The 16,528-nt window shown below is 41.1% G+C and overlaps 1 protein-coding gene across 2 annotated transcripts in view; it reads right to left on the reverse strand.

Moving 5' to 3' along the window:
* The window catches only part of NHLRC2 (NHL repeat containing 2), a 51,963-nt gene extending 36,147 nt beyond the window's left edge, over window positions 1–15,816 (reverse strand). Inside the window, exons 1-3 of one of the 2 annotated variants that reach the window (XM_036264612.1) lie at window positions 15,332–15,524; window positions 11,114–11,266; window positions 3,876–3,905 (exon numbers count right to left, since the gene is read on the reverse strand). In XM_036264612.1, the coding sequence (XP_036120505.1) occupies window positions 3,876–3,905; window positions 11,114–11,266; window positions 15,332–15,509 (361 nt within the window). In that variant the 5' untranslated portion in view covers window positions 15,510–15,524. Of the gene's footprint in view, window positions 1–3,875; window positions 3,906–11,113; window positions 11,267–15,331 lie in introns of both variants that reach the window. The other variant, XM_036264613.1, reaches the window with a different exon arrangement.
* Between the last annotated feature and the right edge of the window lie 712 nt (window positions 15,817–16,528).

Raw genomic sequence — 16,528 nt, forward strand, 5'->3', positions numbered from 1 at the left:
GAAGGAGATAAGATGAAAGATGAGAAAAACTTACAGTTTGAATTAACAGGATAGTATATCTACCGAAACAAACATCAATATTCCCCAGAGGTTTATAACAGAACCCAGAGTCTGCATATCATAACATTTCAATGTACAGGATACAATGCAAAATTACCTGACACTTGAAGGATATGTTAATGTAGCCTACTGTGGAAGAAAACACAACAATTGACAGATACTGACACCAAAATGAAGCAGATGAATGAACTAGAAGACAAAGGCTTTTAAAGGAGCTATGGTAACTACACTCCATGAGGTAAAGAAAAAGACTACCGAATTAAAACAGAAAAATGGGAACTGTAAAAAAAGAACTACATAAAAATTTCAGAATTGAAAAAAACTACATCTGAAACAAATTCACTGGATGAGCTCAGTGGCAGAAAGGAGATGACAGAGAAAAGAGTTAATGAACCTAGAGATAGCTCATTGGCCTCTGTGCTCTCATCTCAAAGGGTGGCGGCAAGGATTGAAAAGAAGCATCTGTAAATCCCTTAACCTACTGCTTGGCAAAAATGAGACCTCCATATTTGAGGCTGTAAATTAATGCTATTATCAGTAACGTTAACAAGATGTAAACTGTGCTGTCTGTATTTTCCTTATGACAGTGTAGCTATTATATATTCATTTTCTGTCTTTATAATATTGCCTGGGCCCACCTCTTATAATCATAACCTATTATTCTTTGTAACTGGAGAAGAACTGTAGATAAAGAAAACAGGAAGGGGGGAAGTGGATAGAGGTGGAAGAGGGCATACAGGGGCTAAATGGTGATGGAAAAAATAAAATTAAAAAATAAGACAACAATAAATAAAAATGACCCTTAAAAATATTAAAGGTAGTTCAAAAAAAATTATCCAGCCCTGGCCAGTTTGGCTCAGCGGTTAGAGCATCGGCTTGCGGTCCAGAGAGACTAGGGTTCGGTTCCCGCTAAGGGCACGTACCTCGGTTGCAGTTTGTCCCCAGCCCTGGTTGGGTGTGTGGGTGGCGACCACTCCATGTGTCCCTTTCACGTCGATGTTTCTCTCTCTCTCTCCCTCCCTCCCTCCCACTATCTGAACGACAACAACAAAAAAATTAAACAAAAGAAATTATCCAATCTAAAGAACACAAAGAAAGAAGATTAAAGAAAATCAACAGCAACAACAGACTCTCAGGGACCTGTGGAACTGTTCCAGAAGGTCTAACATGTGATTGGGATCCAGAAAGAGTAGAGAAAGAGATTGAGGCAGAAAAAAATATTTGAATAATGCCAAAGCCTAAAATTTGGTTAAAGATATACATTTACAGAATTCAAGAATATTAGCACACCCCAAATAAAATACATTTAAAGAAAATCATGTCCAGACACATAATAAACTGCTAAAACCCAAAAATTAAAAAAAAAAATCTAAACATCTAGAAAGCAGCTACAGAAAAAAGATGCAGTGTCACGGGTGCTTGGGGACTAAGGAGAAGGGTGGTAGGTAGGAGTGGGAAGAAATATACACTTAAAATATGTGCAGTGTACTGTGTGTCAATTATGCCACAATCAAGTTCTTTAAAAAAACAAACAAAACAAAACCTAGCATGGACTTGGGATCAGACTCCCTGTATTACCATGGGCAAGTTAACCTCTCTGTGTGTCAACTTTCTTATTAGTACAATAGAGGAAATAATAGTAATGGCCTCACAAGTTGGTTTTAAGAATTAAAATAAATAATCTGGATAAGGCATTTAGAACAGTACCAAGTATACTGTGAAAACTCAACATATTATATTTTTAGGTTATAAGTACAAAGATAACCAATAAAAGAAAAATATGGAGGGACATCAGCAGCATGGTGGCATGAGTCATTTCCTTTGTCATTCTCTGTTAAATTACAATCAGTAGGATATTCACAGCCCAACACCACCTTCAGCACAGCACATCAGGATGCCTGAGAGATCTATACACCTGTACAGCTGCAGGCAGATAGACTGGACTCCTGAGCGCGGCAGAGCCACGGGAGCAGGGGCGGAGCCAGCAGCTGGGGGCTCCAGGAACCATGGCAGCGCCTGAGACTCAGCCAACACCTGGGCCCCACCCCACCAACAGGGGAGGCAACAGCAACCTCAGCCCTCCCAGCAGTGGGCTCCAAAGACCCTGAAGCTCACAGAGTGGCAGTGGCCATCTACATCCTAAAGAACCAGAGCACTTCCCATGGCTGGGGCTCCAGGAGTCACAGGGGCCCTCCCATCAGAGGCCAGAGGCTTCAAAACCCTTGGCAGTGCTCAAGATCCAGCCAGCCACACACAGCAGCGGCCGGTACAACCTTAGCCCTTTCAGTAGCGAAAGCTGCACCCAGGACCCATGTGTCCAGACACTGGCAGCTGTGACCTGAGGTTCTAAGCAACACTGCAGCTTCCATGACCCAGGTATACCTCATCTAACACCCTCATGGCAGTGGTGACTGTGGCTGTGACCTCGGCCTTCCCAGCAGCCAAGGCCGCACCAAGACTCTGGTGCCCACAGCAGCTGGGGTGGCACCTATGATCTGAGGTTCCAGGACCTGTGGTGGCACCTTGACCTTGGTCCTCCCAGCAGCAGGGGCTGCACCCAAGACCCCAGGGCTGAGGGCAGTGGTGGAGCTGCCTATGATTTAAGGTTCCAGGAACCATGCAGTGCCAAAGACCAAAAGTACCAGGAACAGCCACACTGACAGCAGCGAGGCACCGGTGACCTCGGAAATATAAGCAGAGACAACAGGCAAAGACAGTGGAGGCTGGAAAGCACTAACTAAAATATAACTGGAGGCAACCCAGAAAGATAATTGCTACTTCAAATACACCAGCAGAGAAACAATTCACCAAGCTCCATGAAAAAGTCACGGCAATACAATATCACAAAAAGAAAATGACAATTTTCCAGAAACTAAACTTAAAGTCATGGGAGACTGCTACCTACTTGACAGAATTCAATGGAGCTGTCATGAAGAAACTCAACAAGCTACAAGAAAGTTCAGAAACCGTTAAATAAGCTCAGAAATAAAATAAATGAACATAAGGAATACTCTATTAGAAAGACACAAAAGAACCAAACAGAAATTCTGGAGCAGAGAAACTCAATAAATGAGAAGAATGCACGAGAAAGCACTGAAAATAGAGCAGAGCATATGGAAAAGAGAAGTAGTGAGCTTGAAGACAGCATCTAGAAATGATCGGGGGAAGAGCAGAGTAGAAGGGAGAGAGGAGAGCAGAGAGCTTATTTAAAGAACTAATAGCAGCCCAGCCTCTGTGGCTCCGTTGTTGAGTGTCGGCCCATGGACCAAGAGGTATTGGGTTTGATTCCCTTTCAGGGCACATACCTGGGTTGCAGGTAAGATAACCCAGTAGGGGTTGTGGAGGAGGCAGCCAATTGACGTTTCTCTCTCCCCCCCTTCCTCTCTCTCTAAAAATCAATAAAAACATATGTAAAAAAAAAAAAAAGAATAGCAGACAATGTCCTCAAACTGGGGAAAGAACTAGACATACAAATTTACAAAGCTAACAGAACACTTAATTATCTCAACACAAAAAGACCTTTCTCCAAGACATACTGCATTAAAACTGTCTAAAATTAATGACTTAAAAAAAGAATTTTCAAAGGCAGCTGGAGAGAAACGACAATAACCTACAAAGGTACTCCCATTAGGCTGTAAGCAGATATCTCAGCAGAAATGCTACAGGCCAAGACAGAATGGAATGACAATTAAAAAACAAATATAAAAACTGCCAGCCAAGAACAATCAATCCAGCAAAGTCATCCTTCAGATATGACAGAGAAATAAAGGCTTTCCCTGACAAACAAAAGCTGAGGGGTTCACCACAAGACCTACCTGACAAAGAATGGTGAAGAGGCTCTTCCACTGGAAATCAAAAAGCAAAAATATGCAAAACTTAATGTGACAGAATTAGAAAACTGCAAAGCCCTTTATGACTAGACTGTTAACCACAAAGTATAGCAGAAAGGTTAAAGGGGAAAAAGACATTAAAAATAGCTACAGCTACTTCAAATTTTATAATGAATTCACAAAATAAAATGGAATAATTTGTGACAATAAAAACATAAAAGGGGAGGAAGAACAGGACCTGTATAGGCAAATGAAGACAAGACACTATCAGCAGAAAAAGGACATTTTCTTTATGTGACGTTTTATACAAATTACATGGTAACCACAAAACAAAAATCTGGAGCAGAGACATGAAACATTAAAAAAATAAAGGAAACTGAGAAAAACATGACAGAAAACCATCAAAATACAGAGACACAAGGGAAAAGAAACAATGGAACTGTAGAGCAAACAGAAAATGGCAGTGGTAAGCCCTCATATATCAATAATGACCCTAAATGTAAATGGAATGAACTCACCAATCAAAAGGCACACAGTGAATGATAGATTAAAAAACACAACCCAACTATATGTGGTCTGAAGGAAACTTATTTCAGCTTCAAAGGCAAACATAAGCTCAAAGTAAAATGAATGAAAGATGATACTCCAAGAAAATGGAAAGCAAAAGAAAGTGGGGGTAGCCATACTTATATCAGATAAAACAGCATGATACTGGCAGAAAAACAAACACGTAGAACAATGGAACAAAACAGAGAGCCCAGAAATAAACCAACATTTATATGGTCAATTAATTTATGACAAAGAAGCCAAGAATTTACAATAAATGATATTGGGTTTTAAAACTGGACAGCCACATGCAAAAGAACGCAATTTGACCACTATCTTACACTATACTAAAAAAATAACTCAAAGACCTGAACATAAAACCTGAAACCATAAAACTCCTAGAAGAAAACATAAGCAATAAGCTACTTTGGCATCAGTCTTGGTGATGATTATTTGGATTTGACACCAAAAGCAAAAATCAACAAATATGACTACTTCAAACTAAAAAGCTTCTGCATAGCAAAGGAAGCTATCAACACAATGAAAAGGCAACCTACCAAATGGGAAGACATTTGCAAATCACACATCCAATAAGGGGTTAATATACAAAATGTATAAGGAACTCATCAATCTCAACAACAACAAAACCAAACAACCTGACTAAAAATGGGTAAAGGATCTGAATAGACATGTTCCCAAAGACATACAGATGGCCAACAGGCACATGAAAAAATATTCAACATTACTAATCACTAGGGACATACAAATCAAAACCACAGTGAGGTATCACCTCACACCTGTCAGAAGGGCTATTACCCAAAGACAAGGAACATGTGTTAGCGCGGATGCCCGGAGGCAACTCGGTACACCCTTGGTGGGAATGTGAACTGCTGTGGCTACTATGGAAACCAGTATGGAGAGTCCTCAAACATTAATAATAGAACTGCTGCCCTGGCCGATTTGGCTCAGCGGTTAGAGCATCAGCCTGCGGTCCGAAGAGACCCGGTTCGGTTCCTGCTAAGGGCACGTACCTCGGTTGCGGTTTGGCCCTGGCCCTGGTTGGGTCGTGTGGGAGGCAGCCACTCGATGTGTCCCTTTCACGTCAATGTTTCTCTCTCTCTCTCCCTCCCTCCCACTCTATCTGAACAAAATATGGAAAAAAAAAGAATAGAACTGCCATATGATCCAGCTATTCCACTTCTAGATATTTATCAAAAGAATTCAAAACACTAATTCATAAAAACAAATGCACCCCCCATGGTTTGTTTGTATCCTCACCCGGGGAGGATATGTTCATTGATTTTAGAGAGAGGAAGGGACAGAGTCAGAGGAAAAGAAACATCCATGTAAGAGAGAACACACACAATGGAATACTACTTGCCATAAAAAAGGTGAAATCCTGTCATTTGTGACAACATGAATAAACCTTGAGAATATTATACCAAATGAGTCAGATGGAAAAAGACAAATACTGCAGGATTTCACTCATGTGTGGAATATAGAAACAAAAATAAAACAAAACAAACGTACAGAGGCAGACACACCACAGATTGATTACCAGGAGGAAGGAGAATGGAGGGAGGGTAAAAACAGGAAAAGGGTTCAACTGTATGGTGATGGGTAGAAACTAGACTTTTGGTGGTGAGCATAATGTAGTACATACAGATGTCGATTTATAATGTTGCACACTTGAAACATATAAACCAATGTTACCTCAGTAAAAAATAATTTTTAAAAATGGGGGATATGGCATATGCAATCAGTAAGTTCTTCAGAACTACAGAAGCATTGTGAGGTAGTGCAAAGAGCATCTATATGCTTGGGAGTTAAACAACAACAAAAATGGGGGATATAAGTACCTTCCTCATATAATATATCTGAGTTTAAATTTGATAATTCATGTCACATCGTTAGCATAATACCTGGCACATAAGCCACATACGTTGTATTATATAACCTGTTTGCTTTTCTCTTTTCAAGTAAACTATAAGTTACTTAGCAAAAATAATAATAATAATAAATTAAAATAAAATTTAAAAAAAAGAAAGAAAAATACGCCAGGTTCTACTGCCGTTCACACACCTTGCAGATTTTCTGCTGGCTCAGCTGACTGCTTGTGGAGCAGGAGCTGGGACCCATGAGTGCACCACTTCCTGCCAGTTCTCCCTCAGTGTCTCTAAATCCTAGGCCAGGTGTTTCGCTCCATGTTGAAGGGCACCAGCTTCCTCTGCTGGTCACCCATTATTTAAGTTAGAAACTTACATGGGTTCCAGTCCATGCTTGCTAGTTGCGGCTTGCCCTTGTTCTCCCCTACTTCATACCCATCTCTCCTTTTCAACTGACTAACCTGCTGACTTCAAGTTGAGGCACTAAGACATAGAAGTAACAGTCACATGTAGACTAGTTAACCAGCTCCCAGTTACATAAGTCAAGTGCCTAAAATAAATCCTTTATTATTTCTGATTACACCTAGTGTTTCTGCTTCTCTGATCAAACCCTGACTGATAGACCAAAACTCTAAAACCTTGTTTTGGTCTCAGCTCTACAAATACATGTATGAAATCTTCATCCACCCATTTGGCAGTTTCCTTTGCCACCCCTGGTTAGAAGAAGCTCTCCCTCAAGTAGATTCCCCAAAAAGTAGATTCACACGTGGACAGTATTCTGAGTTCTTGGGCATTCAAAAAATTTCTATAGCCCTAATTGATTCTTAAAAGACAGCTCTTTGGATATAATATCCTTGGTTTGTACTTCTTAAGATTGTTGAAAATGTTGCTCTACCGTTGCCTTGCTTTGTACATTTGTGAAAAATCTGTCCTGGGTAATTTCCATGCCTTTAAAAGTGATCTTTCTTTCCTGGAGGCTCTGATGAGTTTTTTTTTTTTTTAATCCTCACCCAAGGCCATTTTTCTGTTTATTGTTCAGATAGAGTGGGAGGGAGCGAGAGGAAGAGAGAGAGAAAGAAACATTGACGTGAAAGGGACACATCGAGTGGCTACCACCCGCACGACCAACCAGGGCCGGGGACAAACTGCAACCAAGGTACACGCCCTTAGCGGGAACTGAACCCACGTCTCTCTGGACGGCAGGCTGATGCCCTAACCACTGAGCCAAACTGGCCAGGGCTCTGATGATTTTTTTTTAAACAACCTTCAAGTGTAATGGTTTTACCAGGATATCAACTTTCCCTGATACCTGTTAGGACCTTCCAATGTGTAGACTGAAGGTTTCTTTTATTTCTAGAACATTTTCTTGGATTTTAACTTTAGCTCCAGACAGTTGTTTTGGTTTTATTCTTCGGAGTCTCCAAGTAGTCTTATGTTGGACCTCTTCTGCTGTCTTTCAACTCAATCTTTTTACTTCTTTCTTTAGCTCATTTTTATTCCCTAAGTTTCCCCCCTGCTCTATTCCAATGCCCTTATTCCATTTCTATATGAACGTATTGTCCCTCAGGCACCTTGTAATTTAGTCTTCATTTCTAATATAATTCTGACCTTTTCCTTCTATTTATTTTCTAAGTTCAATGAGTACATTTCTTTCTTTTCTTTTTGGTCCATTTCTGTTTAGTTTTTGAATGTCTGATTCAGGTTACTTTTTCATTATTCCTAAAAGCTGTTTGAGGATATGTTACAGTTTTCGCCAACTTTGTGATCATTTTTTAAGTGAGAATTTTCATCAACATTTCAACTTTGAGTCACATTTTCAGCTTTTTACAGTTTTAGATGGATGTGATATTTTTAATATTTCTATTCATTTTGTGGACAGGGCTCTCAATTTGAGAGCGCCCTCTTCTGACAGTTCCCCTTTTCTGTGCTGTTAATCATACAGAATAAAAGTAGGAAGGACTTGGTCAGGGTGTCTTTTCCCTTAGCCAATTCTGCTTTATCATTTTGCTGTAATAAATTCTAGTTGTGAACACAGCCACATGCTGAATCCTGTGAGTCCTCCAAGGAATTACTGAATCTGGCAGTGGTTTTAGGAGTCCTGATACAAAATGAAATTATATGTTGCCTCATTAAAAGGTTTAGTTTCACTATAAAATTAAAAATGCATTTTTCTAATTTTTAATAAAATATAAAACAGAAAAAAACAGTATATGCTACATAATGACAATACCAGCATTCATTTAGTATTAAGGCATTTAGGTTTTTAAAAGTCTAATTTAATTATATATTAACATACATCTAGCAATCACATTTTAAAATATGCCAAGTTTTCCTAATAATTGTTTCTTACAAAACAAAAATGCTTGTCCTTAGATAACAGCCATTGTGCTAAATTTGGGTATTATATAATAATACAATCTGGCATGAAAAGGAAAAAGAAAAATTTAGAAACTCTTAAGTAGAAAAGTATCTGTTAGTGTAACATAAATGTGAACTAAACTGCTAAGAATTAATAACAACCTTAGGGCATAGCTACAGTCTTAAACAATGTTTGAAGACCAGATCATTCATTACTATTAAGTACATAATAGTAGTAATAGTATGAATACTATTACTATTCAGACTCTTTGGCATTATGATTTTTCATATGTTACTATAAGAGTGACACTAATCACCATTACAAACCTGACTTTAAAAACTGTTTTACAGAGTCAGAAGACTGGTACTAAACTGGACCTCTTTCAAGGGGTTTTTGAATTAATAAGCACTTCTTCACAAAGCTGAACAATTTTGGCTTAGTGATAAAGTGAACTGAATATTCCACGAAATTTAAAACAGGTTGCCAAATGTCACTTTCAAGAACTATTAGCACTGCTGCAAATGTGTTCAGAAACATATCAGATAGTACTGAGTCAAGACACTTAGCTGTAAGAAAGCGAATGAAGTCAGCAACAGACAGCTCATTGAACTTTCATTAGTAATAATCTGGGTATGCCTGCTTTTGTGACTGTGAAATGAATTTACCTTCTGAGCAATAAAAAAAATCTTTTATTTTCAAGTTACTAGCATTTTCATATAGTAGCATTATAACTGAAATCATAATGTAATGTTTCAGATTATAATGTTGAGACCATTTACAAAATATGAGGTTTTCCAGTAGATTACAAGGATCCATTCTAAGTCCTGAATGTTTCAGGTGTGGGGTTAACCAAGCAAGTTAACCAAATAGTCTTTTATGAGTAACCTTAAATATGAAAACAGTTAACTCTGGGGTTCTTAGCCCAGTCCGTAGTGCCTCTCTAAACTCTCATTTTATTATGCAATCATTCTATTAAAGAAACAAATTGAAAACAACCTTTAATATCTCTGTCTCTTCAATGGAAGGAAAAGTCTAAACTATTAAGAATATTACACAAAGCCCTTCACAACAGGGTCCAAACCTAACCTAGCTTCCTGCCCTTTCGCTTTTCCCAGGAGCCCCGACAAGCTTGCCATCCACGCGCTTTACCACTCCCTAAGCGACCTCGGCTTCGGTGCTCTCCTGCCTGTTCACTTGCTGCTCCTCCACCAGGACTGTCCCTCCTGCCCGTGTCCATCTCCACCTGCACCGCTGCTCCTTTCCCAGCTCCATCTCAACTGTCTCTGCTCCGAGAAAGCTCTTCCACTGCTTCCGGGCAAAGTGGGTTACTCTTTCCTCAGGTCCCATCACGTTTTCATTCCCCTCTGACACATATTTCACCAGCAGTTAGCAGAGTACCTTACACATAGCATCTTCAATAAATATTTAGTCACATGGGCTTGAACAAGACATACACAGACATTCAAAACCTAAGAGATGGGATACTCATATCTCTTAAATCAATACAAATAAATTTTTGAAAACATGATTTAGCTACTGGGATTTTGAGTTCTTGATAAATCTCACTGTTCAGCAATTTCAAGATATAACCTATTACAATTTGAAAGCAACTGAAGTTTCACTAGCACTGAAGATTTTATCCTTCACTCCTGTATTTTAGTTTCAAGATATCCTTCACCTTGTATACGTGCACTCTATTCTCATCTTTACTCAGATTGGTGACCCTTTCCTTTTTATCCAAAAGAAGAGCTTCAATTCATTTCAACCTAATTAAAGGAACCTTTAGTTTCATTTACCACCTCTGCTCTTTTTTAGGAAGCAAGAAAAAAAATCTGAAAAATGTCAAACTTCTAAAGCAAATACTAAATATAATCTCTTACATCTTCTGAATTTGCAATACCATAAAAGAGGATTTCCTGGGTGCTCTGGAAGACATTTTTCATAAAGCAGGGTCAAAGAAAAAGTATCTGTTATGACAATATTCCACATTCCACTGTTGTTCACGTCAGTGGACAGATTACTAAAGGAAGAATAATCGCATTTCCTATTAAGAACTTTAAACTTTTATATCACAGTTCTTAAGAATATAAAATCAGAGTCACATATTTAATTTTTTGTAGAACAAATTCAGGTAAGTCTAGATATATAAAATGACTTTTTAAAAATACTTGATCATAAAAATAAATACATAAAACATTCTGTCCTATTCTTAGAGGAAAATATTCTAAATATATTGAATGCTGATTCCAGTATCACTAAGCTTAACTCTTCTGAAAAGGTACACATGGAGTCCTTAATTCATAGATTAGAAATTATTTATAGAATTATTGAAGTCTTGCCAAATATTCATTCTTCTGTGAGGAAATGAGTCAGCGACTCTTTCAGTGTCTATGCCACAACTGCCTGCTAGAAACCAATTCAAGGGCAGTTACCTTTATCAGAGTAGTTGTGTTCTAAAGCATGGAGATCAGGCAGTAGGTGAATACAGTTTATGCAGCAGTAGGTGAAGAAATCAAGGATGACCACTTTTCCACAGAGATCCTTGTAGACAGAAATAGGCCCTTCTGTGTTCAGCCATTCTAATCCTGGAATTTACATGAAATAAATTATCACGACTAAAGAAAAAGACAATTTATCTAAAACTTTCCACTAAAATGTGAACCACTTGTTTCTAAGGAGAGGATGAGGGCGGTGAGGATGAGGGGGAACAAGACAGGAAAGAGGGTGTAATGAGGCAGTCTGCAAATATAGCAAGAAAAAGCTACCAAATTCTTTCAGAAATAGTGTAATTCTGTGTGTGTGGAATGAAAGAAAGATCAACACATTTAAGTAAAAAAAGAGGAAATACCAAATATTAAGAGGGTGTAAGTACACAATTCGGTACAGATGGGCTACTGAGAGTGAGTCAACCTTAAGAATAGCAAGACATGACTAAATATCACAAAGGAGCAAAGTGCCCAAATGAAAAGATAAACATACAAAAGGCTTAAACCAATTTCATAAGAGAAAGCGTGGAAATGCTCTTGATTTGAATGAGACCTTAAATGCAAAATATTTTAAATGCAAGGTTAAGCAAAATACACTATTACAGATTTCATGGAAACAACATTAATTAATATTGATGGAAGAGTGTGTTCCCTTCCCTCCAAAGAAAAATAAAATCTCATTAATCTGTACTTTAACAAATCAGAATTTATAATTACTTGACCATTATTTACAATTTTAACTATGCACTAAGATAGATATTGTTAAACTAATATTAAAAGTACCGCATCTTGCACCTGGCCAGTGTGGCTCAGTGGATTGAGAGTCATCCCATGGACTGAGAGGTCCTGGTTCAATTCCTGGTCAGGGCACTTGCCTGGGCTGCAGGATTGATCCCCAGTACGGGGAGTGCAGGAGGCAGCGATCACTGTTTTTCTCACAGTGATGCTACTATCTCTCTCCTCCTTCCTCTCTCTCTAAATAAATAAACGAATGAATGAATAAATAAGTAAATAAATGAAAACCTATTTTTTTTAAAAAAGTGCTGGATGTTGCCCTGGCTGGTGTGGCCTCAGTTGGGGCATCATCCTGTGCACTGGAAGGTCTAGGGTTCAATTCCTGGTCAGGGCATATACATAGGTTTAGGGTTTTATCCCTGGTTGAGGGCATGTGCGAGAGGCAACCTATTGATGTTTTTCTCTCCCTCTTCCTCTCTCTCTACAAATCAATAATAATGAAAAAAAGAGTACAGCATCTTCATTTAACCAACTTAAAACAATGGTGATGAATTTGTTACTTACAAGTAAATAAATATAGCTACTAAAACTATTAATAATACATTTTTAATATATAGTTGACATACAATATTTAATTATACCTTAAAGCAGGCATTTGGAAATGTTTTATAGAAACTGAAAGCCAGAATTGGGTGGAGCAGTGCATACTAACAGCTAATGACTAATAACAGTAATTGGAGTCACTCAATTTTAACAAAATTCTTTTAAAAAAACCCCACAAGCCCGCCTGGTGTGACTCAGTGGTTGAGCATCGACCCGTGCACCAGGAGGTGCCAGTTAGATTCCTGGTCAGGGCACATGATCAGGTTGTGGGCCCAATCCCCGGTGGGGGGCATGCTGGAGGTGATCAATCTATGTTCTCTCTCATCAATGTTTTTATCTCTCTCTCTCTCTCTCTAAAATCAATAAAGAAAAATTTTTTTTTTAAAAAACCCATAAAAATGTAAATCACATTACTATTTCTGCCAATTAATCCAACCTAGTGAGGTTTTAGGGTGAACTCTAAATTATCCATTCTAATAGTGTTAATTACATGCCAGATCCAGTGAGCATATAAAACTTCAAACTAATTAATGTATATTTTACATTCTTGTTGCAAAATATTTGTGAATCTGTCTTTTGAATTTATCTTCTCTAATGAGTGACCTAAATTGAGGGTAGGGAAAGTACTAGTGTCAGTTATTGTGCTAGGTGCCTCACAGGCTTAATAACACAAATTTTATAAAAACAATAATTACAATTAGGAGCTGCTAACATTTACTGAGCTCTCCTATGAACTAAGAACTTTATCTTCAGGTAGAGTGGGAGGTAAGGTGGGAGGGAGAGAGAGACATCGATGTGAGAGAGACACATCCACTGGCTGCCTCCCTCATGACCCTGACCAGGGCTGAAGACCTAACTGCAACCGAGGTATGTGCCCTTGACCTGAATCAAACCTGCTATTCTTTGGTCCGTGGGTGGACCCTCTAACAGCTGGGCCAAACTGCCCAGAATTTTAGGGATACCTCCAGTCCACATAATGAATATGAAAGGTAAATATTCACTCTTTTTTTTTTTTTTTATCCTCTCCCGAGGACATTTTTGCATTTATCTTCAGATAGAGCGAGAAGGAGAGAGAGAAGAGAGAGAAACATCGATGTGAGAGAGACACATCGACTGGTTGCCACCCACATAACCCCAACCAGGGCCAGGGACAAACTGCAATTGAGGTACATGCCCTTAGCGGGAACCGAACCCAGGACTCTCTGGTCCAGAGGCTGATGCTCTAACCACTGAGAAAACTGGCCAGGGCTATTCGCTCTTTTTTATACGTGAGATGTAGGCTTGGAGAAGTCAAGTAACTTGCTCAAAATCATGCAATTAACATGGAATAACTGGGATTTAATCCTAGGTCTGTCTGACCAGCCATTATACCACACTGCTTCCCATAAATATGTTTCTTTTAAGAAATGAACAAAATACACTGTTTTTGAAACAGAGTTATGCTTATGACTTCTTCATTACAATTTACTGATAAAGAAACCAAGAAAAAACTCATCTCTAGTATCCTGTCTTCAGTAATTAGGTTCAGTAGAAAATGTGACTGTCAAATTCGAAGCTTGAATATTTTGTTACATTATTTACCAGTCACAAAGGTCAAATCTCATGGTAATAAAATACACTCACTGTAAATACAAACAAGGCTAAAAAATATCAACACTGGCCTAAATTCTACCTGGTGGTATGCTGTCTTATGACAGTATACTACATAACTAACTACCCACAAAGTTTTTTAAAAATATGCATATATATCATATATATCATCTAATCTTTTAAAGTTTCTTTGATGGGATAAGCACTTATGCTCCCAATTCTTTTGTAAGAATTCTGCAATATTTCAAATCCAGTGTAGGATGAATAAGAGAAAAAATAAGCACTTTTCAAGGTGGGAGCAAATGGCTTGGAATGACACTCAAGATTGTTGTCAGAGGTAAGGTTCCGATATACCTCCCATGAGATACTGAACCCTGCCACATCCAACCAATTAACTATACATGTGGTTTCAGTGTCATGCCAGGAGACATGCCAACACCACCAGGCAAAACAATGCCAGTCCCAACCAAAGAAGGTAGAGTAGGGTTTCATTTATCATAGCAAGATGTACTTCACAAATAGCACTGCTGGGAATATCAGTTCCCCCAGGCTCCAAACACTCCCAGCGCCGGGATTCGAACCCTGGAAATGGGCCACAATGGATTCCGATTTTTAAAATTACAAGTGTCATGACTTGGAGCAGAGAAGTGTGGCACAGCTAACAAAACGGCCAATCTGGGGTCTTTAGAATCCAACCCTGGCAGGTATCAGTTGTGAGGACCTCGGCAAATTAACTTAGCTTTCCTATGCCTCAGTTTCCTCATCTGTAAAACAGAACTAATAAGAGCATCTCCATGGGTTGTAGGGCGGAATAAATAATACCCCGAAGTGTTCAGACCTGTGTATCACATGAGAAGTGATGGATACATGCGAGCTAGTATGTTGCAGAAAGATGACGACGATGAAGATGCTACTGGGTGGCCAGGCTGAAAGGACAGGGGGCGTGGGCATGTTCACCATTGCCAACCAGGGCCACTAAACATCCAAGGCAAGTCCGGTTCGTCCTCTTAAGGTCCGGACCGGGCTCAGGACACCGGGACGGGGCTCAGGACACCGGGACGAACGGGCAGCCCCGCCCTCCAGACACCCACCGCCGGCCGCCGCTCCAGACTTCGGGGATCCGGCTGGGCAAAGCGCCCGGCACCACCCCGCCTCGCCCACCGCCTCGGGGGAGGGCGCCGTCCCCGAGGAAGGGGAGGTTCCGGAGGGGTCCCCACCCCGAGGCCAGCCCCTCACCTTCCGGGAACTCGGGCACTGACAAGTCCTGCTCCCAGCCGTCCACCTTCTGCAGATACTGGTAGACCAGGCTGTTCTTCTCCTCCTGGGTGACGGCGTCGAGCAGGGCGTACTCCAGCGAGGTCTGGGCCGGGAGCAGGCCCGAGAGGCTGCAGCCCCGGGCTCCGGGGGCCGCCATGTTCTCTCCGGACCGTCCGGAGGCGGCCGCGGGCCCGCGGGAAACGCTCGTCTGGGCAGAGGGCGGGAGCGCTTTCCGTCCTTTAGTTTCCAACCGGCACATTCACCCCCTCTCCACCAGCCCCGCTCCGCACCACGGACACCTTTCCCTTCTGTAAGCACGCATTCCAGGGCTCAAGTTACTGCAAATCTCCGCCAATTCCCCGGCCTGTGGTCCAACCACCGCCCCGACCACCCCGCCCCTTCTAAGTCCGCCCGCCGCGGCGGACCTGTGCGTTCGGAACGACAGATTCAACAGCCGCCTCCGGGGTAGCGTTCTAGAAGCTGTAAGCGAACCATTCCCCCACCTTCCGCTTCTAGGACAAAAAAAAAAATACCACGAATCCGCAGGACTTAAAAGGGCACAGCATTTTTTTTTTCCCCCTTTCTTTTTGAAGTCTGGCTCTTAAACCGGAACCAGCCGATTCGACACAGGGCACTGGCGGCGGGAAACAGTCCTGCCAAGACAGGAAAGGTAAGGGAGTCGGGATATCCTCGAGGGACGGGCTTTTAAAAGTTGGGGGTGACTGGCCGTGACTTTGGCTTGTAGACAAATACGGTCACTTGTCGCCCTGCAGTGCTGAAAGTGCGGGCGCGAATAGGCTGTCAGCAGAGCCGGGGAGGGGGCGCGGAGGGAGCGGACGCAGCTGGAGCCGCTCCCCCGGCGCTGGTGGCAGGTGGGCTGCGGCGACGGTCCCCGAGGGCCCGGCTTCCGTCTTTGGAGGGGAGGGCTGTGATTGCTTTTATGGAGCGGGCTGTGCCCGCAGCTCATCGGCGCCCTGCGCCGGAGGGACTAAGGCCCCGCTCCCTGGCCCTGCAGCCTCCCGCGTCCGCAGAGAAGGTAGAGCCCGTGGGAGGCGACGGGCAGGTGAACCTCGGTGTCCAGGCCGGTGGAGAGAGGCCGGTGGCACCGTCGGGGCCCTCAGGGCAGCCACGACCTCACATGTTTCAATGTTGTTTGTTTATTGTGCAGTGTTTGTT

This window comes from Molossus molossus, unplaced genomic scaffold (assembly GCF_014108415.1).
Source record: "Molossus molossus isolate mMolMol1 unplaced genomic scaffold, mMolMol1.p scaffold_m16_p_17, whole genome shotgun sequence".
Taxonomy (NCBI): domain Eukaryota; kingdom Metazoa; phylum Chordata; class Mammalia; order Chiroptera; family Molossidae; genus Molossus; species Molossus molossus.